At 54.8% G+C, this 25,084-nt stretch overlaps 1 protein-coding gene and 1 non-coding gene across 2 annotated transcripts in view; both read left to right on the top strand.

Moving 5' to 3' along the window:
• Positions 1–332: 332 nt before the first annotated feature.
• On the top strand, positions 333–404 carry TRNAE-CUC (transfer RNA glutamic acid (anticodon CUC)). The gene has a single exon. It is a non-coding gene; the product is annotated as a tRNA-Glu (tRNA).
• Positions 405–8,772: 8,368 nt separating this feature from the next.
• LOC119111841 (uncharacterized) overlaps positions 8,773–25,084 on the top strand; it is a 34,957-nt gene continuing 18,645 nt past the window's right edge. Inside the window, exons 1-2 of the mRNA XM_037235672.1 lie at positions 8,773–8,914; positions 12,739–12,852. Coding sequence (XP_037091567.1) covers positions 12,761–12,852 — 92 coding nt within the window. The 5' untranslated portion in view covers positions 8,773–8,914; positions 12,739–12,760. The remainder of the gene's footprint in view (positions 8,915–12,738; positions 12,853–25,084) is intronic.

The raw sequence follows: 25,084 nt of genomic DNA, 5'->3' as shown, positions 1-25,084 counted from the left end.
CAAAGATTTCCAAATTTCCCATATGAAATATGGAATGGAATAGGTTTGCAAGCCTCTTAGCCTAATACTTTTTTGCTTCCATTCAGTAATAAAACTACCATTTAGTGCTGATATCTTCCCGCCGTACCGTGCAGTTGACCTAAATTGTGGGGTGCTCCCCATACACAATTTTATATGGTAGCCCTCATCTGCTACTGATTTATGATCCTCCGTTGTACCAGATAGTATAGTTCCAGGCATAACCCATCTGGATACAAGCGTGACTATCAGTCTCCGCATCGAGCAACTCCTGATTAATTACTGCCTCCTCATTGTGCTTCCTGATTCCCAACTCCCGCATGGTCTAGTGGCTAGGATACACGGCTCTCACCCGTGAGGCCCGGGTTCGATTCCCGGTGCGGGAACGGGTTTTGGATCTCAGATTGGGACGGCAACGAACTGTTTCCTTGTGTTCATTAATGCTGAATAAGTCGAATTGTTTGTGTCCACGGCGCTTAGGCCTGTGCGTGCCCGCTGTCTGTAAGTACATTGCGCATCGCATAATTTACTCAAAATGGTCATTCGTAATTTGGAAGCATCTTGAGACCGGTAGTCATAATGGTCTTGTAATTTGATTATTTGAGGGAACGCTCTTTGAATGAGTACTCCGCTGCTTGTCTGGCTTGACTTAACTTTGATGTGACTTAGTTGCAGCTTATTATCAACTGTACTGTCAAATGCTCAATACGAGGTCTGAACCTTCGCCGCGCGGAGTATCGCTGGTGCAAACTCAGGAAATTCCAATGCCTGAATCGCCAACGGTATATATCGTCTTGGCCTTAATATTGCCGATACGTAAGCGGTATCACGGTCGGCGGGGTGGCGTTTTGCACCAATGCAAGCGGTGAATTTTAAAGTGACGGATGTCTTTCGGCTATTGTGGCCATCCTATCGTCAAATGCGCAAAAAGTTCGAGTGGTAACTGGAAATGGTGGACTGGGCTTGAAGTCCGTTTCACTTTCGTGTTGTTTAATTCTTCATGCCAACGCCATTCTGGTTTGCGCGGTTTAGGCGACATCGTATTCGAGACTGTGTTCGAAAGTACAAGGCTGGTCTCTTCCCAGTCCATTGCTGGCGTCGCTATGCCCCTGATAGCGCCGGGGTGACTAATGGTTTTATAAACGGCGCACGCACCTGTACGTCGTCTTTTCGGGTCACCAATATCTGACATCGTTCATGGAAAACGCTTAAAAAGCTTCAATATGCTGTTTACTGATTATTGCACGCACACCTCATGGTCGCCTGTGTCAGTACGATTCCCCAGTATTTTCTGCGTCGAAATGTGTTGGTCCCGTTTCGCTGTGTTCCCCGTTGTCATGTTATGAACTGGGCTTTGTCAAGCACTCCCGCGATCTGTCGGCAAGTTACGAATTTCGTGTTGCCCGTGTAAAGCCTGAAGGGCACGTTTGCACGCACCGGCGGCGTCCCGTTCGAATCCGGTCCCGAATGTTATACAGTGATACACCACTGTTGGCTTGGCCACACGCCAAATATCGCGTAGCTCGTTGGCTGTAGCACTGAGCCGTCGCTCCATCTGCACATGGCGGACGGACAAACGAACGGCGAACGGATATATGTATATATACATATATATATATATATATATATATATATATATATATATATATATATATATATATGTATGTGAGGGATGGGAACACATCTTCCGTGATACATGGCTCGTTAAATATGTTAGCATATCTGGTGCTTACGCGTTTGTTCGATAACAACTCCAAGGTTCCGCATCAACCGTTTGCTGTCTTCAGAAAAGCTATACAAAATCGTCCCTACATTTTGCGGCCTTTCGTTAGTTCTACTAACATCATCAGACATAAGCACAGTCTCTTGCACACACTACTGAAATGCATGCACATGCACTACAATAAAAACAGCTGCAAGGTACGTTCGGATCGCGTTGGTTCAGAATAATGTTTCAGGAGCTTGAGATAGCTAGATCATCTAAATTTCAACTCACATACATCCATGGACAATATTGAGTGGCACATCTGATGGGGGAAGAACACCCTTGGTGCCAGAGGCTAACCATCACACGGTGAGAACGTGCCCCTCATAATATGTACCCGGCTTCAAGTGCTTTGACTTCCCACGTTTGTGAGCACTTGGCTGGAAAAGCAATATTGCCTACCATCACTATTCACTTGAGCCTAGAGTTGTGGATTCTATGAACGTTTTGCTTTGGTGCAACGTCTTGCAGGTGCAGCGCCATGCGTGCCGGCAGGGAAGTTGTTGTGTGACCGATATATGTTGAGAGGGTCGGCGCGCAGTCACCGAGTGGGCAATGACAGTGGGTCGGCGCGCAGTCACCGAGTGGGCAATGACAGTGGGTCGGCGCGCAGTCACCGAGTGGGCAATGACAGTGGGTCGGCGCGCAGTCACCGAGTGGGCAATGACAGTGGGTCGGGATGTCTTGAGTGAATTGTTTTTCATGATTAGGCCAGATTTTTAGGGCTTGAAATTGTTAGCTTGATGGCTGGGAGCTCACCATTTACCATAAAATCCTAAAATATTTGGTTTAATCATGTAAAACAATGTGTCTGAAGACACCCCGGCGCTGAAAGTCACGTTGCGTACAAATTGCACTGCCCACTCGGTGACTATGTGTGGAGACCCTCTCGACATACATTGGTCACACAACTTCCCTGTCACGACGCACCGCGATGCGCCTGCAAGCATGTGCGCCAAAACAAAACGGCCATGGAAATCACAATGTTAGACTCACGAAGGAAGTGATTGTAGGCAATACCACTATTCTAGCCAAGTGCTTGCAAAAGTGGAAGCTCAAGGTACTTGAAACTGGGTATATAAGACACATACACAAACACACAAACAAACACAAACATGCACTATATATATATATATATATATATATATATATATATATATATATATATATATATATATATATATATTATAGTATGTGCATTATGAGATGCATCCATATATATATATACCGTGTGTAATAAGAACATCTCTAACTTCCTTATGAGAAACAGCCCAGACAAACCCGACAAACTAAACTGCAACAATGCAGTGTACCAATTCAACTGCAACATCGAAAGTTGCGAACTTTGTTCCATACACTACATTGGTGTGACCACAGCGACACTCTCATTACGCCTAACAATGCACTTACGTGACGGGGCACGTCTGGACCACATGCGACACGAACACGACAGGACATTAACGCGACAATAACTGACAGACAACTCTGACATTTTACGAACGTGCAATGCCAGAAGATGCCTTTAATTTTGGGAAAGTATATTCATTAACGAACTCTCCGCAGCCCAAAATAGACAAACAAATTCTAGTGCAACCCTTGAACTACCAGGTGGTGGGCGGTGAACACTATTGATGTGATTGTGGCAATATGTTTGTGTCTTCGTAGTGTTCCCATTAGGAGTGTATTTTGTATGCATCAAAGTGAGAATAGGATTCTGCCTTGCTTCAATTAGCCACGCTTCATTTTTGTTCTCCGTACCAAAATATGTTTTCCATTAAACCGGAAACGGTTGCTTATTCCATATGGCACACGGGTCCACTGAACTCGTGGAATTTCCTTTTGTCGAGCACCCATATTCAGAACTGTCTGCTCTAAAAACGCGCCGACTATTGAGGTCATTTTGCGCCGACCCTCTGGCGTTTCCAAAGTACTTAAGATACAGCCTGGTAATCACTAACTACTTGCTCTCAACTAGACTTCACGATTGATGCTAGTAGTTATGCTGTCAGGTCGATAATTGACCTATTATCCCAGGTCAAAGGTCAAGTTTTCCAGAAGCACGCGTTCAGTTTTACAACGTAACAAATAACAGACCATGCATTGTGGCGACAACAAACCCAAACCAAATTATTTTTTGATAAGTTATGAGTACAATGGTGTGTATTTTGATGTGCTCTAAGCATATTCAATTGCCCTCGGAGATATCCACGCAAACGTCACGGGGTCCAATTAGAAATAAGATACATATCTGCGGGCCTACGAAACCCCGTTGCAATCAATCATTGTCCTGGCCAAGCTCAAAGTGGGGGCTCATCACAAATAGCGTATGACCTATCGTGACCTGATCTGACCTGACCTGGTAAAGCTTTAGTTCTTGCTACACATGGATAACAAAAGTCGCATACCGGTCAACTGGAGAGGCGATAAGTAAACCCAGTGCCTGCAAAGTTACTCTTCATGCCATCATAAATGAGGATGTCATTTCGAAAAACGTCCAAACTTAACCTCGCCTAGATTTCAACCAGCCTGGGCATATTAATCAAATGGATATAACATAAAAACTGAACAACTCCTCTGCACGATGGTAGGGCCTGGAGTTACAGGAAGTAGTCACGTATTCAGAAGCAAACTTGTGAAATTTTAGAGACATTTTTCTGGAGAGATACTTTGAGCCCGATATGTGATCATTATATTTTTTCTTCATTTCGTCAATTCTGGTACCGATGGACTCAGGAGGAATGCAATAACGGGGGAAGTCTCCCAGCCCATGAATTTTCCCATCTTATGTATGGTGTGCGTATGCATCTTATGCATCCCACCAATAGCTACTCCAGCTAATACCCTCCTGTTACAGCACGTGAATCCGAATATTGATATTGAATCCGAGCGGAACATAAGACAGTAGCTTCGGACATGAGAAACACGAAGCCCGAGCCGACTCATCAATCAAAAATCACAAGAGAGGAACCGAAGCCAAACTTAGTGTACAACGTTGTTATGAGAAATAGCCTATTTCCGCGTCTTCTAAACATCTAAGGGAATCAAAAACTATCTCAGGGTCTCATGAAATGATCAAGATGAGGTGTTAGCATCTCGGATAACTTAGTTGTTACAGACATCGCCCTCGTCTTGTGCACTAGCATACGCACTACGTTCCGGACAATTAGTACCTCGGCCGTCGTGAAGTGTCAATGGGTCCTGAGAATGGAGGACTAGTGTTTGGCTACAGACATGTGGCACAGCTATGGAAGATGTGTGGTAGGCATATTGAGATGACCGGGCAGACACATATGTTTTTTTGTGTGAAATAAAGTCGCGACAGCAGTGAAAAAAATACAATGACGAAATCTAAGACAGCAGCCCAGTGTCGTATGAGGCCAAGGCGAGCAGGGGCGCAGCAGAGGACTGGCTATAAGCCGAACCCATAACTCAAACAGATTTTGAAGCTGAAGTCGAAGCCAGGTGCTGAAAGTGGCGAAAGACCGAAGGCAATCTTGAAAAATGGCACAAGTGGAAGCCAAACCCGGAACCATTGAAGAAAAACCGGCGCTTGGAGCAGCCGAAGCTGAAGCCGAATTCGTTCCCATAACTGCGTTTAATGAGCGGAACTGAAAGCACCTCCGGACATTGCAAATCGCATGTGAATGTTGATCGTAATCTAATGTTGATCGTAATCTAATGTTGATCGTAATCTAGTGATCGTGCATAGCGCGGTACATTCGACTGCTGCCGGTCTAGCCATCCAAGCGCTTTAATATCGTCTGGTTATCGGCTATATTCATCAAACATTTTAAGGTGAAAATGAAACCTCTGTCCACGCAAAAACGTAAGCAATACCTAAGACGAAAATGCCACAAATGATACAGGGCTTAAGACTAGCACCAAAATTGACTCATCGTACAACGCAGATGACGAGACAGGGAAGGGTTCTATCCAATCGTCGTAAGCCCATACAAATTAAATGCAGGGTATGCACGGAGCGAGCCTGGGAGATCACGCCACATCCCAGGGGATGCACGCGCGCCCAGTGTACCTACCTGGGCAGGGCCTGTGTTTCAGATAACCGCAGTTCCGGATCAAAATATCTTGTTTTGGGATAACGAGGACCCTTGCTGGCTTTGAAGGTTTCTTTATAAATCGGAAGGAAGCTGTTCTGGTCATGATCTGGAGGGCATGTTCTGATCAGGAGGCTTCTATATGCATCAAGAGGATCTTTTCTGTGCCGTGAATGCCTGTTTTGGCTTGGGAGGTCCTTGGCTGGATGAAGAAAACTCCTGTATTGATCAGAAAGCCTCTATTCTGGACTTAAGGCTTTCATCTGCATACAGACTTGACTTGCTCTCATACCTCGGCTTCGAGTGCTTCCGTGCAGACGTGTTTGGGCGCTCCTCGACCTGATCTTAGAGGCATCTCTCTCGCCGGGCTTTGGAAGCATATGTAGTTGGATTTGGGATTCCCGCCTACAATCGTGGGAGAGCTCTTTAACTTGGTCTTGGGTTGCCCCTCTGCAGAGTTTTCGGATCTCTAGGGCGCCATTACTCTTAGAGCCGGGAGCGTCCCTCCAGCGTAGATTTGGCCTGCCTTTATCTGGATCCAATCATTTACTCGGGCTGAGGGGCGCCGCTATACTTGGATTTTGTGACGCGCCTGTTCAGGTTTCCCGCAACGGGCGCACCTTAGCTGGACGAAAGGACGCCAATATGTCGAGGCGCTGAGAGGAGGGGAGTCATCTTTCGGGTGTGCCTCTGTGTGCCCTTTGCGTGAAGCACGCCGTTGTGTTGGCTCAACTACTCCACGGAGAGTCACAACTGGAGCTAAGAACGGATGTTACTTTACTGCTTGGTAGTTGTATAGACGTGCGTACATCGGTAATGTGCACCAGTTTTAGGTGATTGCTCTGAGCCTCATGCACAAATGTGATCCGCAGACATGCATCACATCACATGATTCGTCAAATACGTATTTTAACCTTGTGACCTTAAATAACGTTACCTAACCTTAATCCAGTAATTGTTAAGGTTAAGCAACGTTGAGAGACAGTGTCGCAGTCATGGCGTGACGTGGAGAGTGACGGTTTTTTTTGGAGATTTGATAGACATTCGCGTTGCCTCTCCAAGTTTGATGCGGCCGCAAGCTCTGTCAGGTTGGTTTGCCACTCCCCAGTTATGCATGCTTTCCAATGGCTGTTCCTTCCCCGCCCCTCCCACGCGAGGCGCTCCTCACATTGAATGTAGCAGTAGTCCAATCTGCTTTGACCACGTGAGTCCGATGAAAACGCAAAACTGGCGTAATCCTCCCGAGCGTTACCGGGATGCGGATCCAAGCGGCCACACCAGTGCGTGGTCGGACCCTTGCTCTCCCGGCACGTCATGGAGCAGCCAGTCGCCGGTGGCTGGCCCAGATCACTTCCAGACCGACCGACTGGTGGTGGTGGTGATGCCACCGCCACCAGTGGTGATGGTGATGACGTGATGTGATGCGATGTGAGGATGTGAAGTGATGACGATGGCGATGTCACATCGGTCGCTCTCACGGCACACTGCCGTGTCATGTCATGCGATGTCATGTGACTCTTTATGTCACCGCCGACGCACCACTCCCGCCGCGTCTCCGCTCCCTCAGTCTGCGCATCCTTTCTCCGGGGTGACACGTTTCCTGTCCTCCGGGGTGACACGTTTCTTGTCACCCCGACACATGTTCTGTCACCAAAACTCAGTCCTCGTTTCCAGTCTCACTTTGCTGCCTCTCTAACTGTGCCTCCCGCGGGCCCACGCCAGGTGTGAGGAATTAGTCACCAGAGTGATGCTCATTTCGACCAGCCTTGCTCCAGTCCTCGATCGTTCCACACACGCGGTTACCCCCGGACGCCACTGACCCCCCACCCCCGTGCGTCAGGAGCGGGCGTGCGCGGCTGAGACCCAAGCCATCCTAAGCGAAGCGCTGCATGATCTACCGCTTCACCCTGCATCTGATCATCTGGTGGTCTATTTCTTTGTTGAACTGAACAGTCGCTGGACGGGACTACTGCGGCGCCACCTTGACACCAGATCTGCATCAGAGGCATCTGAGTGGCGGCCCTCACCCAGTTAGGGATTACGCGGAGAAGCCCGGGGCTGCAGCGGCAATAAGCCGGCTATCATGGCGCAATCGCACAGAAATTGGCGATGCAGGTCAGATCATTGTCAATGGCGGTCTAATTTTGACCGACCAGCCAGACAGTTGAATTTTGATCGGGGTTAATGGATCAAGGGAGCTCTTACCCACATATCCTGTGGATGTGGGTGACCTGCAGATGGTGCTGATGCCCGCGCACGACAGAAATATGAAAAGCAGGCTTTGGACATTTCAGCGCTGGAGTTAAGACCAGCAACCTGGACCAGCAACCAGCCAGTGATTGTGAAGTTGGCTGAGCATATGGTCACCACTCTCAAGTGACAAGTTCCATTTAAAAAAAAGAAGAATTGCTACATATTCTACCGGGCAGACTTCAGTGCCCTTCTTACCGAGCCTCACACACTGCCACTTGCCGGTCCTGAAGTGGAAATATCGTTAAAGATCACGCCCTCATCGTTACTTGCGTTGATTTTTTTGCGCGCGATTTCAGCAAGCGGGGCGGGGAGTGACTCAACTGGGGGTCACCAGTGAACGTCATCTGTGCCACTAACTCCGTTACGTCCCACACCCAGTCGCGCACTGTTCCCTGGCAGTTATGCGGGTCCAGCAGGTGCCAACTCGCTTTCTGGCAGTCCTGGCACGACGGCTGCAGGACCGACGAAGCCCTCCGACAACGGGGACCGCTGTAGTTGCGACAGAGGGGCGCATTCACCCTCACCCGGTCCCAAGCGAGCCGCGGCACCATCCCAGACCTTGAACCTGATGGCGGCGTCGCCTCCAGGCGCATGACGTCACGCCGACAGCGGTGACGTCACGCGGCGAGCGCGGCCCGGCGGACCGGCCGGCGCCCGGCAGCGCCAGTCCAGCCAGCAGCGTCGTCAGGTGTTGTACGGTCGGCGAGGTCCGGTGCTGCGGAAGGAGACGCGAGGCGGTCGCCTCCGATGCCACCGCTGTAGACGGCGCCACGGCCGGTGGCTCCGCTGTCCAGCTAGACAACAAACCGCTGAGAAGGACAAGGTGAGCTGCCTCTGTCGAGGACTGCCCCATGTCGTGACCCCTTCGATGGGCACTCTCCGCAGCCGATCGGAGCAGATTCCCAACAGCAGGTCACCCACGGTCTCTGCCTCAGCGCCACAGCTCGTTGGCATGCGCGCTGCATCACGCATCTTGGGGACCTCCGCGCGCTTCGTGTGCCGCTGGGAGCTGGGCGCGCTGCGTGCCGCTGGACGGTGGGCTCGGCGTGCTGGCCAGCGGTCGCGCGGTCGTGTTTGTGGAAATGTCATGTCTCTGGGATATCTTCTGTCGAAATGCGAACGCTATCTCGGCCAGCCGGCCATCTGGAGGCTGCAGCAGGCCGACCGACGCGGGGCCAGCACAAATATTTGGCGCGTCCGTCTCAGTCGACGGGGGCCCGAGCGCCGGGCCGGCCGGCAGGGGTGCGCTTTTTGCTGCTCACTGCCGCCGGCCAGACGAACGATGCTGTCTGGGCCGGGTGCGCCGAGGATCTGGCTGGTACATTATAGTCCGTCGCCACGTCCTGGGTTGGTAATGTGACACCCGTCTGGACCCTGCGAGCGTGGTGATCTGACGCCCGTCTGGGCTCCGTGAACCGTGACACCCGCTTCGGCCTCAGGGGCCGATGACCGCGCACGGGTCCCTCCTCCCCCCCCCCCTCCACCTGCCGCCGCCAGCGGGCCGGATGTCGCTTTGCATACGTATGTCGTCCTCGCCCAGAACTGACGAGTCCCAGCAGCCCATGTGGTTGACACCACGCTGACATCACGCACTACACCCGTACTTCACTGCACGCACTGCGCAGAGCCACCGCCGGGCGTTAGCGGGATCAGTGCTCGCCAGCGGACCTGGCTCAGCATCCACATGCTGGGACCGTGCCACTCAGGGCCATAAGGTCAGGAGGCATGCGTGGGTGCTGTCTGCCTACACCCATGGAGGCATGCTCCTGCGTCCTGCGTGCCTCGCCGCTCTGCGCCTTTGGTCTGGCTTTTTGTCGATAGGCCGTCCCACAAAGTTCTAAATTTTCTCAGTTTTTCCCCGTCCTTACGTATTGTGAAGTGGCAAGGCCTTTTCTATTTCGGACCACCATCGGCAGGACTGCACCACCAACAGGCCTCCTTTCCGTTCCCGTCTCCGGGGGACCGTTCTCAATCGCCGGCAGTCGGAGCATGGCTTGCTACCTCTTGTCGGCCCGTTTTGCCTGCTTGTGGTCTAAGCTCGTGGTAGGCGGCCTTTGAGCACCTCACGCCGCCTGGAAGGGCGCAGGGGTGTTTGTTCTAGGAGAGAGGAAAGTTGCCGTGAGAGAGGGAGCTATGAGCCAGTTTCCGTGCCATTAAATGCCGTCCCTGCCATTGAATGCCGGTCATTCGCCCTCAGCGATGAGCCATCGGTGGCAAGAAACAGTGCTCGCTGATCAGCACTTTCAAATGACGTCTACAAAAGTGGAGGAGTTTGGAATTCTTGCGGGCTTGGCGAAGAGAAATTGTTGTTTAATACAATTTATGAAGTTCCGCTATTACAGGACTTATTGCGGTATCAGGCGAGATCAATGTGATTGGCTGCACGGCATACAAATGATTGCTCCAGTCAGTTGCAAGGCGTCCCAAAGCGTTTCAGTTGTCAGTGCGCCCCTGCAGCGAGATCGCTTTGTGTCCACATTCCCACTGAGTGGACAGTGAAGCATGGTGAGTTCGGAGGCCACTTTTCACAATTGGAGCCGAAGAGCTGCTCCCACCTCGCTGATAAAGCAAACAATCGGCCGTGCCAGAACCACCTCCATTTGATAGCATTGTTCTCGATTCGCATCGCTGACGCTAAATGCGATCGAGCGCCCCCCCCCCCCCCCCCCCCCCCCCCCCCCCCCCCACTCACCCACCCCCCCCCCAGCAGATATTCGCGGTTACTGCACGGCATGAAAATTGCCATGGCGGCCCGGTTTTGCCCTCCGGTCGGGCCGTTCTGTCCCGAAAGCGTTGGTGATAGACAGCTGGTGATTGTCGCCAAGCAGTGTGGCTCAGAGCACTGACTATTTGTCTTAGTAGCTGCGGCGCCCTGTCACCAACTGTTCACTTGCTTCTGGATGGTCTGGACTGCCAGTGTCGCGGGCTCGAGGGATGTGCACTGAGGGCATGCATGCTATCAGGAGTCAGAACACAGCAGCCAGCCGGCCGCGGCCAGCAGACCAAGCTGGGGTGGTCAACCCTGCGAGGGCAGGCCTGACCCTGACCCAGTGAGACAGTCTAGGACCGGACCCGCACCAGTTCTGTAACAGGGAGTCGGCCGCTGGGTCACTGTATCGGATCCGGCGCAGGACGGCGGCCGGCGCCGGGTACCGGGTACCGCGCAGGGCGGCGGGCCCTCGCCGGGTACCGCGCAAAACGGTGGCCGGCCAGTTCGTGTCTTGGGTATCTGAGGCATAGGTGGTCAGGGCTGCCTGAAAAACGGGACAAAGAGCGATCCGGCCTTTAGCCAAGTTAATGGGCTTCTTTGTCTTGTGGATTAGTGAAAGCTGCATGAAACGGCCAAGGTTTCTAAAGCGAAGTCAGTTTTGGGGGCCTCTTAAAATGCAGCAATGTGGAGTGTCCGGAATGCTTAAACAGCCGAAATAAAAACCGACATGTCATATGGCGGCCTTTGCGGCCCGTGCGAGTGGAGCATTGTGCTCACCGGACTCCTCGCGTGCAAACGCATGACGACAAGTGACGGGTTTGCAAAATGCTGTCTAGAGAAGTGGCTTCCCCTTGCTCTTCTCGCCACAAATAGTGACCGTATCATGTCATTCTGGTGTTTTGATATGTCTACGAAATGCAGATGACGGTAAATTGGTGGGTGCATGCAGTATTCATGGTGCTTTGGAAATTCAGTCATGTCCCTCACTCAGTCGGTTCTGAGTGGCGGTCACGCCTGAGTGCCCACCTGGGCTAGGCACGCCATGTCGTGCAGTTTGATGTCCCCATATCCGCCCCAGGTCCCTAACGCTCCCCTCGTGTTGGGTAAGGGAAAGGGGCACGACTGCACTGCCTGACGTGTCGGCCGCCGCTGTCGGGCACCCGGAGCCGAACCGGCCTTGATGTGACGTTCCCTCCGCGCCGGCGCTCCGCAGAACTGGTTCGGCCGGCCCCTGCAGGGGGCGGAGGTGCCGGCGCCGCCCGCTGCCTCCCGTCCGGCCTCGAGAGCGCACCGGCCGCGCGCCGGCTTGACAAACACACTCACTTCTCACGGCGCGCCGCCTCGCTTTTCACGGCTTCGGAGCGCGACCAACGAGACCGTCTGCTATCGCTCATCAGCCTTCAATGATTTACCGTCGGCTCCACACGCGGCCCGGCCGTACCACTTTCGTCCGCCACTGGCCTGTCAGATGACGGGCCGCGCCGGAGACAAATGGCGCCCGACGGAGACATTCTCTCGGCCTTCTGCCGAGTCTCCCGTCCAGCCGGTTACCCCGTCCTCACCAGCACACTCCCACTCATAAACTTGTCTCGAGGAGTCGTCAGGGATGGACTCTTTGTCTACCGCTCTCTCAATTCGTATTGCTTCTGCCAGGTGCAAACTGCCGACCCGTCGGCTTACTTTGAGACGCCACCCAGTGCTTTGTTCACCACCCAGCGGTGCCTGATTGCTGATTTCCACCCAGTTTTGATGCGGGGTTCCGGATTAGGGCGTCTGCAATACTGTTACTCCGCAATGCGGCAGGTTTGATGTGAAAGCGGTATTCCATGGGCTTAGTGAGCGCACCCAGCCAGAACACGCTGTGGTTTACAGAAGGTGTGACATGTGGATGAGCTTTCAGTGAGTGTACAAAATTAAAACATCCACCGTCTTCGCAGGGACTGGTCTGCAGTACACAAGATGCGCTACACTATGCAACTGCCGCACAAGGTGATGCGTCGCCACGTGTTCATCTTGGCCATATGGACGATCTGCTGCTACGTGGCCTACAGGTTAGTCCGGGCTCCGTGGGTGGGGGTTGCAGACGTTGTGACACAGTGCTGTCCTGTGTAGGGCGGCTGCGTACTCCTGTGTAGCGCGGCCGTGTGCTCCTGTGTAGCGCGGCTGTGTACTCCCGTGTAGCGCGGCTGTGTACTCCTGTGTAGTGCGGCTGTGTAGGCCCACTCTCCTCGGCCATACCGACCGCGTATACCTGAGGAATAGCATTTGTGGTATGGCAGTGGCACCCAACTAGTCACGACATAAGCAATATCTGTGTTGATGCCGTCGATGGCTGCAGGACTGTCAACTTGTTTTATGTGCCTGCTGGGAGTAATTGATATCTTAAGCTATAGCGCGGATGACCTCAGTGAGACACGAGACAGTGCATTCTGTAAAAAGCTTGTGGTATTTTGTTACATGGAAGTACCATTTATGTGCCTGGCCTACGTCTTAAGCAAGCAACCGCTGTCACTAATAATGAGCGAGTGGTGATGTTTGCTTTTTCACTTTTCCACCTTCCTTTACTCCGAGGCGTAAACAGTTTGCAATGCATTCACGGCATTGCACAATCGATTGTCGTCGATTCCACACAGCACACAGAGAATATTCTTACAAACACGTGGTGGTTGCTAGCTATATGCCGCTGCTGTGCACTGTAGGAAAACAAAAGCTTTGCCGTCGCGAACTATCGCCAGTTCTCATAGCACGTGTAACAGGTACACCTGCGTCGCATGGCCTAACAGCCACGTCATTTATAATATTCTTCGTTGTGTCCATCACAAAAGCCGGTCTGATTGTCGACTTGTGGCGCGTAACAGCTGTTTCAACTGCTCTCCCTGGGCCACAGCTGTAGAAAAGGTATGCTGGGATGCCCACTCAGAGGAGCAGCAACCCAGTGTGACTGTAATTTGTCAATGTACATGCGTTGCTTTGTGGGCAGTAATCATGACAATTGACAACTGTGCTGAATTAACGTAATGTTATGACTGTTTGTTGCGTATCATCTGATGTCGCGGAGTTATTATTTTTTAATACTGCTGTAATCGGCGCACTTTCCTTTCGTGCCGACCGTATACTGAGAAAGACCATCGTATACTGCTAGTCACGCTCGCAACCAGTTACGGCAAAGGCAACAACCGAGTTGATGTCATCGGTGACTACAAGACTACCAAGGTCTATCCTATGCGTGCCTATTGACAATGGTTGGAATTCCAAGCAATAACACGAACGACCTAACGTAAGTGGCAAGACAAAGATCCGCAGGTAGATGACGTTCGTAAGGCCGTCACACAAGGACGCCATTTCCGTGGCCGGTGCGAGGCCTCAGCAGACATCTACCGCTGCAAATTACTGGCAGCGTCGTTTGTGGCTGGACTGTGACTTCCTGAATGGCCGACGTCCGGTATAGCAGAGGGAGCTGTCTCAGCTTCGCTCAGCCCAAGGACGCACGTCTGACGTGTGCAGCGTCAGATAAGATGATCGACAGGCCCTGCGCCGGCCAAACCTCTCAATAACAATCCTAAAAACAAATGGGCTACGTGTCCGGTTTCAGAGCCGGGAATTGACCGTCACCGGCGCAGACGCGCGTACGGCATCGGATAAAGTCACGGTCGCGTGCGGCAGCCGAGCACAGCGGTACGCGCTCGGATGTTCGCTCGTGACGGACAGCCCTCCCCTCCGCGTAGCGTCCGCCGTTGCCCCATTCTGAGCAGCGGGCCCTGACGTCGCCCGGTGACGTGGCGACCGTGCGCTCAGCTGCCACCGTGCCTCACGGCACGCCTCGAGTGGGGGGGGGGGGGGGGGGAGGGAGGTGCCGGAGCGTGGCGCCGACAGACCGTGCCAACCTGCTCCGCTCCCCCCCCCCCCCCCCCCCCTTGTGCTTTTCTGCAGCCGAGCCCGGCTGACTCGGTGGCCGCCGGTGCCGCGGGCTATCGTCCCGCCACTGTCGGCGCTCGCTCCCCTGCGGTCGACCTCGGGCCGCCGGAGCGGCGCCGGCCGGTCGGCCGGCCCCTCACCGGGCCAGAATGCCAGCGGTGCCAAGCCGAGGGCGCGGCTCAGGACTTGCGGTGGTCGCCGTGACGACCGGCGGCTCCCGCCCGGCTCGGATCAAACTCCGGCAGCCCGACGTGTCAATCATCCAGTGGTTCGGCTTCTCGATGTGTTTGGATAGTCTGACAGATGCTGGCCAGCGCTGCGACGCACGAACAATCCGTACTCCGATCTAACTCTGAAAAATATCGAGCAAGGGGATTGCCGAGATTAAATTTAGGCACTGCTGTAACTCGACTAGGTCATATTGACATTAACGACATATCTCAGATTAGAACTGATGAATAATGTCGGGTGCATACATGCTTGTTCGTTTGCCTGAACTGTCCACAGATTTCATAAATCCAAAACAATGTCGAATGATAATGACCTGCTACGACAAACCGATCATTTAACACGTGCACCGTTAGTATGTCATAAGCAATGTCGGAGAAGGTTAAACTCCGAATAGTGTGACCGTGTCTAATGACATGCAATAGAAAGGTGGACACACTTGCAAAGCCGATTTCAAGGCACAAGTTGCACCAGTGACAAAGCATTGCTTATAACGGTGCCGGATTACTGGCGGCCAGCGCTGGGCGGACGCGGGGGCGACATTCTTCCATGATGGCGTGGCGCCTTTACCACTAACCTACCCTGCCCGCCCGGCCCGACCCCGCCGAACCCAGTTAGGCCTGGTCAAAGCCGGCTCGTTTTCCTGTGGGCGGCGCACTTGCCCGTTGCTATCGACGTGACTGAGCTCAGGTGGCGCGATACGGCTCTGGCCGACAGCGACGACCTCGGCGCCGACTTCCGGGAGGGGTTTGCTGCCAACCACACCTATTGGGTCACAGCTTGTCATGTACTTCGAAGTCAGCTGATCTCGGGTGCCGCAGCATCATCACACATCTCGTTGCGATCGCACGTTTCTCATTTGAAGGTTAAAAAAGGGAGGTCTGAAATCAGCAGCCTCGGAAAAGCTTATCGATAACACTTGCATCACCTCGGCGACGGGGGACCAGAAACAAGGCACGCAAAAGGCCGTTATCATACGCTGTGTGGTTTACACTGGCGGCATTACCACCCAACTGATATGCCTCGGGAAGTTGTTCACTGCCGAAGCCATCACTTGCTGCACGTGTCACAGATAAGGGCTAAGTCACGAATTCTTGCGTGACATGGCTTAATTTTCGCTATGATTCGGGCATGCAAGGCCATCGATGGTCTGCTTCAGGCCTTGCGCAGGTTGCCACATTCTTTGAGGACAAAGACACAGTTGTTTGTTGATTTGAAGATTGATGTAAAGTCAGGCCTTTGCGCACGCTTGCTCAAGCAACCCGTCTGACTATCTCTGTCTTGTCGTGTTTTCGTGAGCACCGCGCGTGTGCCAGCCTCGGTTATATCACACTATCCTTGACTTTCTTTGGGGGGAGACGGCTCGCATGATCTGCGCCTAACACTCTCTGAGTGCACCCTGGATATGAAATGAAACGCGCAGCTCCCGATGACGTTGGCATCTCTAGAATCCAGATTTTATACGGCGTCTTCTGTCTTATCCGTGGCCCCTCCCCATCAATCTCAGGCGCACGCCAGCGTTCTCTGGCTTAATCGATACATGCTTACGTCAGCCTAATGAAAACGCCCGCCACCCCTAATTACCGTCGTTATTGTGATTGGGTTGGGGGTGGTTCGGCCGGCTCCTGATTGGGTGACCGAAGAGGTCAGCCCACCTGGCAGCGCCCCCTCGGGGGCTGGTCACTGCTCCAAGTGTCCACCGTCGCCTCGGCGTCAGCCGAACGATGCGTGACGAGACCTGGTTAATTCCAGCGTCGAGGTCCTCAGAGAAATCACACACCCTGCGTCCGGCTCTTAAAACGCCGCAATTATCCAGCTGGCGCCATTGAAGCCGGAATTGCCCTTTTCAGTGGTGCGGATCGCGGGGATAGGGGGTGGGGCTAGGGACACTCGAATTACCCCTCCCCCCCCAAGTCCGTTCATGGTCCGTGAGTCGCAACCAAGGAACGGAGCGCCGGAGCACCGGAGTCCTTGAGGGACAAAAAGCCGGAGTGCCGGAGCTCCAGCGCTATCAGCCTGGGACGGTGCGTCATGGAGGCCAGTGAGGGCAAACCGCCGCTGCTTGCGAGGAGGCGGAGCAACAGTAGGATGATGTGGTTAGCTGGCCGCCGTTGCCGAGGTTCGTCGTGCTGGCTTGCTCTCCCCTCCACGGCTTTCGTGAGGCATTATTGCAGGTGTTGTGATGCCCCGATGCCGTGCATTATTTGATACACGGAGCTTAGCTGAGGGCCGCAAGTTAGTAACGCCGGGCGGTAAGTCTGTTTAAGCTGCCGTCTGCCGTGGGACCGGAGCGAGTCGCGGGCTTGCCATGCCCTGAGCGGGAACTGGGTGACCTCGGTCTGTCTCGAAATGGTGGCCAATCGCGTGCATCATTCGTTGCCAAGCCGGTTACCGAGTGGTACTGGTACCTATGTTCGGCATGTCGCACCCGTTACCAAACCTGTGGCCGAGAGCGGTGATGAAAAACATGGAGATCCGGGGCCGCCGAAGCCGCGGATGCCAAATGTCCGGGCTCACGTCACCATCAGCTGCCGCGCTGCTTCTGGCGAGCGCGGCAACCGAAGGCCTCTACCGTTACGCACGAACAGCATCTCCCGTTAGTTCTGAGAGCTCACCGCACGTTACAGTCGAGCAGATTGGCCATCGAAACATCCGTCCACCTGTGCTCTCGTCCGGCCGGACCGTGGGGCTTACCGTCCGCCCGTCCGCCTGAGCGTTTGGGAGGCCGGAGTCTCGGCAGTCGGCACTTTTTAGAGTTATCATTTGTGGCCCGACTGCTTCGCCAAGCTGGGCTTTGACGGAGCTGAACTCTCGACCGGCCGCGCTGGGGTCGGACTGGACTCTCGGCCGGCCGCGCTGGGGTCGGACTGGACTCTCGGCCGGCCGTGCTGGGGTCGGGCTGGACTCTCGCCAGGCCGCGTCGGGGTCGGACCGGACTCTCGCCCGGCCGTTCGCCACCAGACCACCTGATGAGCGGGCGGCGTGCCCACCCTGTCAGTGATTGCGAGCCTGTGGGTGCCAATTGACCACAGCGGCCCCTGCGGCCAGACGAGGGCGCCGGGTCCGATGTCTCAACGTCCGCCCAGGTCGCGGCCGGGCCGACTCGTGCCGCCGTCAGACTGACTCGAGTCTTCCCAGTCCTCGGCACGGATCTTCCTGACTCAGACCCACCCACGCTCGTACCCTGGCCGATACGGCATGGCCTGATTGAGGCCGCCGGACAGCGATGACCGGCGGCCATCAACGAAGCAGCGGAGCATCAACATAAAATAGCAGTCTACCTGGAGAAAAGCTGGCATGTTGTTGTTTTGTTAAGCAGCTGCCCAATCCTGCTCCGCTGGGCAGTTGTGCCGTCCTATCCTGCCTTGCCCGGCATACGTGCAGTTCTGTCCGGTCCGTGACTTGCTCTCACTGAGCAGGCCAGACCCGGTTCGGCCGCGAGGTGGACGCACTGGTCCATCTCGGTCACCCACCTCACTGCCCTCCGTCTGCTGAACCCCTCCCTTCACACACTCCTCTGGTGTCGCCGACGCCCGCGCGGCCGCGGGCGTTTCCGGGTCATAACCCCGACGCCCAGAGCGGCACGGCCGGGGCGCGAGGCGCGTCGGACGGCGGCGCGCGCCTCGTCTCGGCCCAGAGCGCGCGCTGCGTAACCTTCACTTTCGTCTCTGGGGCCGCGTGCAGATAGTGCCGGTCCGGCGAGCCGGTCTGTCACCCCGAGCGTGGCGGCGTGGTGACGGGGATAGTCTCACTCGCCGGGCCCAGAGCCAGCACACAGCGACCTGACAAGCGCTGCTGACGGCACCAGCCGTTCCCCGTCACAGCCTGGGCTCCGCTCGCCAGTTCTGTCACCTGGGCCAGTCACCGGACTGCAAACGGCGACTCCAGCGCCCCTCCGCTAGACTGAGCTGACGAGCGCAACAAACACTTATTCGGGATTAAGTTGCTAGAAAAGAAATGATTTTATCGAAAGCAAAATCTCTGTCACCCCCGGATTTATCAGAAATCCTGATCCAAAACACAAGGACAGACAGACAGGTGGAAGGGTGCCATTTCAGAAAACCCTGAGGCGGGTGGCTCGGGCAACCACCTTCGCTGTGTCTCAACGAGAAGCTATCACCATCGCCGCTGCCGCCCCGGAAACTGGCCGCCTTCCCGGTCGGACCGGTTGTTGGCTGCTGTCGGCCCGAGCTGGCTGGTGGGCGGCGGTCTCGCGGCCTCCCAGCTGGAAAGTGAGCCCCTCGTCCGAGCCGGACAGCTCGTCGTCACCGGCGGCCGGCGGCTGGCGTCATCGCGGTTGCGTCAGCGTTGGAGGCCACCGCTCGAGCCTGCGATCGCGCCCCGCCGTCCTTCGGCCGGGCTGCCTGTATCGCTGACTGAGGGAGGACGGACCCGCTCTTGGGACAGCGTCCAATCCTCTCGTGGTGCGGCAGCTCCGGCGGGGTTGGTTTGGCTGGGAGCAGCCCCGCTCTGAGGACGGGTGCTTCGGTTCTAAACAGCCCTGCTCTAAGGACAGTCCACTCGTAGTGTGGTCGCCTCGGCGAGGGCGGTTTGCCTCGGAGCAGCCCCGCTCTGAGGACGGGTGCTTCGGTTCTGAACAGCCCTGCTCTAAGGACAGCCCACTCGTAGTGTGGTCGTTTCGGCGGGGGCGGTTTGGCTCGGAGTAGCCCCGCTCTGAGGACGGTATTCAGCCCTCTAGTACCCCAGGAGAAACGGAGCGAGTACGGCTGCGACGACCAACCGGGCCACGTGGTACCCTACTTCGGATCGGATGGTGACGGTAACGGGCCAGTGGTGACCTCCAGGTCGACCAGGCTGACTTCCACTCCGCCCACCAGGGGCTCCACAGCACCACCGGGAAAAAGTCGTCACGGGCGGTGTGTGAGCGTTGTGACGTGACACAGAGTGCTGACGCGTCCGCTACAGTGCTGAATGAGGTCCGAGCCCGGCTGATCGATTTCCAGAGCAATCTGATGACGATTCACAACATTGTTATTGAGACATGACCTGAGCCAAAAGGCGCGTCGGAGTGAGTTCTTCTGTCGATGTCGCATGCTGTTGGCAAGCGGGTAAAAGCGTTAGATATTGCCCGGTAGCTACAGAATAAGAGTACCTTGTGTCAGCGATGCGTCTGTGACTGATTAACACGCACTTCTTACGGCCATTTTGACCCCTGAAGGTTTTTCCGGAATGGGTTCCGAACAGCGCAGCGTAGCTGCGTCAAATTTTGCATAGCTTTAGACAATTGAATAGCGGATCGTCTGGTATCGCAAGATTAGGCATATCTTATAAAGTCGCTGACTTATGGCAGGCCAAAATCAGGCCATGTATTCAATGCAAGCAATTTCCAGGAAATCGTTTAATCTGGAGCGTTAGTCGAAGCCATACATCTCTGATATAGTTTCTTAGGCAACACAAGAATTGAATGAACAAAGTAAATTGACCTAGGGTCAGGAATAAAGATCAGGCCAAGGTCAAAACAAACCTGCTTTATTACTTTAGAGCTTGCTGTATGGGTGTGGTTTCTTGTGCTCATTTGAATTTATCGATAACAGGAACCGCATGCCACATCTTTTATGGGCTTCTTAAAGGTCAGGATAGGCCACTGACCTAAAATGACCCAGGTTAGCATTTCGTGTTAAGAAACACACTGTCTATCGTCACAACACTTATTTAAATGCAAAACTCAAAGTGATCTTGTATAATTTAGGCCCCATGACTTGCGAAAGATCAGACAAGGTCACTGACCTTAAGCGAGCACTAGCGACCCTTTGCTTAGAAAAAGTATCTTAACTCCGGGGAACTTTGGACACCAATCTGGAGTTGGACTTTGTTTGACCTTACTTGACCCGAAGGTCAAAACATAGGAACCCTGAACTTTGACTCAAGTGAGTTTACATACAGGCCAATGCATCCTGTGAATTGGGTGTCTCTAGCTTGCCCAGTTTCTGAGATCTCAGGGGGTCAAGATGACCCTCACTTAAGCGAAGGGTATTCAACCAGCCAAGCAGCGCTCGACTGTGTGGCGCATGTTAAGCCACATATAGCCGAGCAAGGCATTCAGCACGGCTTCTCGTGCTTGACGAGGCCAAACCACCGGAAATGATCTGTTAACGCCAGAACATTGACCGCATTGCACTTCTGTGTCCACTCACCCCTAATGTCCGCGGAATGCTAAACTCGAGTGAACGCTGCACCCCGCCGTGGCACTCTCATACTTCTGCGGAGAGAGCATAAGTTGATCTGGCACCGAATCACGGCGTTACAAACGTCTAAAATCGCTGTAAAGTCTGTTTCGAAACGTTGCGCCCCCAAGCAGAAAATGTGCCGAGATTGGCCAACACAAGCTCTGTATGTCATTCAAGTCGACAGCGTTGTGAATCGGTTCTACGAGCACATCTCTAGCGGAAGCTGCCCAGGCGTGACGGGCCACTGATGCTCACACGGGTGTCATCGGCGCGTGGACGGGACAATGCTCCACCCCCTCCTCGATCCGAAAGTCTCCAGAGGTCAGAGGGCGTTGCTTCACCCCGCGCGGACTCGCGCCCCGTTGCTTCAGCCCGGCACTAGATCGCCGATTGGCCAGTGCAGTCGCCTCAGCAGCAGTTGCACAACAACGATTGGTCGCCCGCGCTCTGCAGCATTATCAATCGCGGCACGCGGGTTGCCAGCGCCATCTTCGCACGTGTTCAAAGGTTCCATGACACCACCGCCGGGGGTCAGTACTACATCCGCACGTGTCCAAAGGTCCCATGACACCCCGCCGGGTGTCAGTACTACATCCGCACGTGTCCAAAGGTCCCATGACACCACCGCCGGGGGTCAGTACTACATCCGCGCGTGTCCAAAGGCCCCGTGACACCGCCGCCGGGTGTCAGTACTACAATCATTTGTGTCAAAAGCCACCAGCAGACTTCAGACAGTTCCCCGGCACAATCACTGGCAAATGTTGACCGTCTGCCAACCTCTCGTCACTGATACGTCGTCGTCGCTGTGAGGCAGAGGCCAGCTATGCCTCGGTGCGGCCATAACTCACCCCCCCCCCCCCGCACAGAGGTGCAGGCAACGATGCCCTACCAGCACAGTTCATTAAGCCGATGATGGCCCATCTCAGCTGGCTCATACCGAGCGTCTGCCATCCATGACGTCCTCTGACACGTGCGTATCTGGCTGCCGTGACGGACACTTCTTTCGAATTGGCAGCTTTTTGCGCGCTAATGATGTACTCGGGTGCTTTTGACGTGCATTTCGAACTACCGGCAAGACCACCGTGAACGGGCATTTATTATGTTCTCGGTTTCGAATGTGGGCACACAAGCGAGTGTTGGGGCTGTATGGGACGTGCCAGGAGAATTCAATGGAGATGATAATGTCCCAATTGTCATGTGAGAGGACATCTCTCCGTGATTGGTTGTTCGATAACCTCGCGATTATATGTGCGCGAGCGTCCGATCAGGAGTGAGCGCGGTGTGTGTAGAATACCCTCCTGCTGCGGGTGGGGTGGTCGGCGTCCGATCAGGAGTGAGCGCGGTGTGTGTAGAATACCCTCCTGCTGCGGGTGGGGTGGTCGGCGTCCGATCAGGAGTGAGCGCGGTGCGTGTAGAATACCCTCCTGCTGCGGGTGGGGTGGTCGTGCTGCGCTCGGGCCGCCACTGGACACTGCGTGCGGCGTAGCGAGGCGGGTACGCGCTCCGGCCCGGTCAGCCGGTGCGGCGTAGCGAGGCGGGTACGCGCTCAGGCCCGGTCAGCCGGCCCGACCCCGCCGCCGCACCGAGCCCGGCGCCCGCCGCCCCGGCCCAGCAGCCTCTGTTCGGCTTCGGCCTCTGCGTGCCGCGTGGCAGTGCCGGCCGCCGCTGCCTCGGCGCTGACGGCCGGGCGGCAGCCGGCGGCGGCGATCACGGCTCGGCGGCGCCGTGCCGAGGCGAGTCCTGCGCCCCGAGCGCCCTGCTCCTGCCGGCCGATGCCCCGAGATAGGCCATCAGGGGTGGCAGGCGCTCGGCAGCTCGGAGGCAGTCCATCACGGCCGTCTCGGCCGGAACGGACCCGTCAGCGCCTCTCTGGAGCGTTCATGGTCACCATCGCACGGAGATGGCCGTCTAGGTCGGTCCCGTGCGGCTCATGGGGCCTGTAGTTTGTGGAGTTGCGTGGTTTGAGGCTTGTGTAAGGCGGTTGTTCTCTTGCAATTTTCCCGTCATGCTACCTCGCGCCCCATATCTGGTCAGAAATCGTTTGGTGCGTTCTGTTACGGGAACTTAACACGCAAGTGTCAACTGACTCAATTGGTTAGGGACGGGCTTGCTGTTTGCTTAAGGTAACTTTGTTTTTCCGAACTTTCAGGCTGGTTTGCGACTCAGAGACAGTATCAAAATCGCCTCCTTATGAACTCGCAGTGCGCAAAACTGAACAATTAACATGTTTGACATGTTTTCGCCATTGGGTGCCACCTTTACTGCATTGGTCAGGATTGCGGGATGTTTAACGTGCTCCGGGCACTTGTCCTGTAAGTTGCTCAGCTTGCACGAGTCGTTGCTTTAATTCTTAGCAATACATATTGCTGGTAGGATCACTAACTTCTCCATGTTCTGGCCCGAACTAGGCCGAGGAGATCGTTCTGCGGTGGGAATCGAACCAAACACATTGTAACCGGCATTCGATTCACATGCGATTCAATCGCCCCAACCAAACGGCTGTGGAGTGGTATGGTCTACGGTCGCAGGTTCTGACACAGATTGGCGGCTACTGGTGGCACTGCATGCCTTCCACCCAGCTAGGACGGCTTCTCGCTCGGTTGCTTCGCTAGGACGGCTTCACCCACGTTAAGCCAAGGATTGAAGATTGCGTGTTTGCAGTGCTTGCGCATGTACAGGGTAGCATGTTCATGTGCACGCAGGCACCTCTCCAGCATATCCGAAGGTCTAATCTGTGCACTGTGCGCTGTCGCAACGTTCTGTCAAGTGCATATCGATAAGATAAGCCTGTGCAGATAGTGTTGCAGCCTTATTGCTTTCAGGGTATGTTTGTTCCCCTGCTTGCAGATATCAGAGGCGCTAAGACACTTGTCTGCTTACATGCGAAGCTATCTTCAGTAAGCTAACAGTGTGCAGATGAGACGATAGATGATCTGGAATGGTGTGCGTGGCAGACAACAACGTGATATACGCTGGTGTTCCAGCACAACGGGGGCTCCGTCTGCCGTCTGTCAGCCATCTGACGAGAATGTCTAAAAAGACTCCTTAGCCAGCTAAACCCATTCGTGGGGTTCGGGACTTTTCCACTGGTGGGGTGGGACTTCGGCAGTGGGGCCTGGATCCACCCGGTCCGGCGGCTCGGGCAAGGCCGCGAACTCCCGCCTGTGGCGCACTTACACGCGCTCGCTCTCTGCTGGTTTGGTGCTGGACGCACACGGGCCGCCGGCGGTGGTGCAGTCTCCGTGGTGAAGGCACCGCGTAGTCCGCTGCCGAAGCCGTGGTGTAGACACGCGTCATTACAGCGAAACGGACCGATTGCGACAAAAACACCCTTGAATCGTCCGTTGGGGCGGTTGGTGGTGGTGACCATGGCGCGATAATGCCACGTTTAGATCCTGACGATCCGTGCGTCTTTGTTCATGACCAGAATCTATCGTGTCGTCTTTTCCAATTCCACCTTGAGAAGGCCGTGGTTCGGCCTGTCGGATTCCTTCGCGCACATGGTGTCGTTTCACCTTCTCTTCGATTCTTTCTCGTCAACTCTCCACGTATGTATGAAACACTACAAGGTTATTAGCAGGCACCCTCACCGCAGTTTTCGCAGCCTTATGGTTTCGATCGAGAAAGGTGACCATGGAGTAATTCTGCGCACCGTAACGCATCGGCTGAAGGCCGGTCCAAAACTGCCCCGGGCGCTGGGCGGCCTTGGGCGACCTTTCCCAGGTGAGTCATGCCCTTCCGGCAGGAGAAGCTGAAACCGGGACGCTGGTGCGGAGCCCGGTGGTATGGGCAAACCCGAAGCACTGACTGCCCCGCCGTCGTGCACATCCGGTGATTCACCCGGGCACGTTGTTCCCAGGCCGCGGGGCGCGGGGCGCGGTCGTCTCAGCGCCGTGGTGGGACGCTCCCCGCTTTGAGCTCGAGCTCGAGCTCGGACCGGTGGGACCCCTCT

Source organism: Pollicipes pollicipes, unplaced genomic scaffold (assembly GCF_011947565.3).
Source record: "Pollicipes pollicipes isolate AB1234 unplaced genomic scaffold, Ppol_2.1 Scaffold_7261;HRSCAF=8764_pilon_pilon_pilon, whole genome shotgun sequence".
Classification (NCBI taxonomy): Eukaryota; Metazoa; Arthropoda; class Thecostraca; order Pollicipedomorpha; family Pollicipedidae; genus Pollicipes; species Pollicipes pollicipes.
Note: the sequence above shows the minus strand (reverse complement) of the source record. Positions and strands in the feature narration are given on the sequence as shown.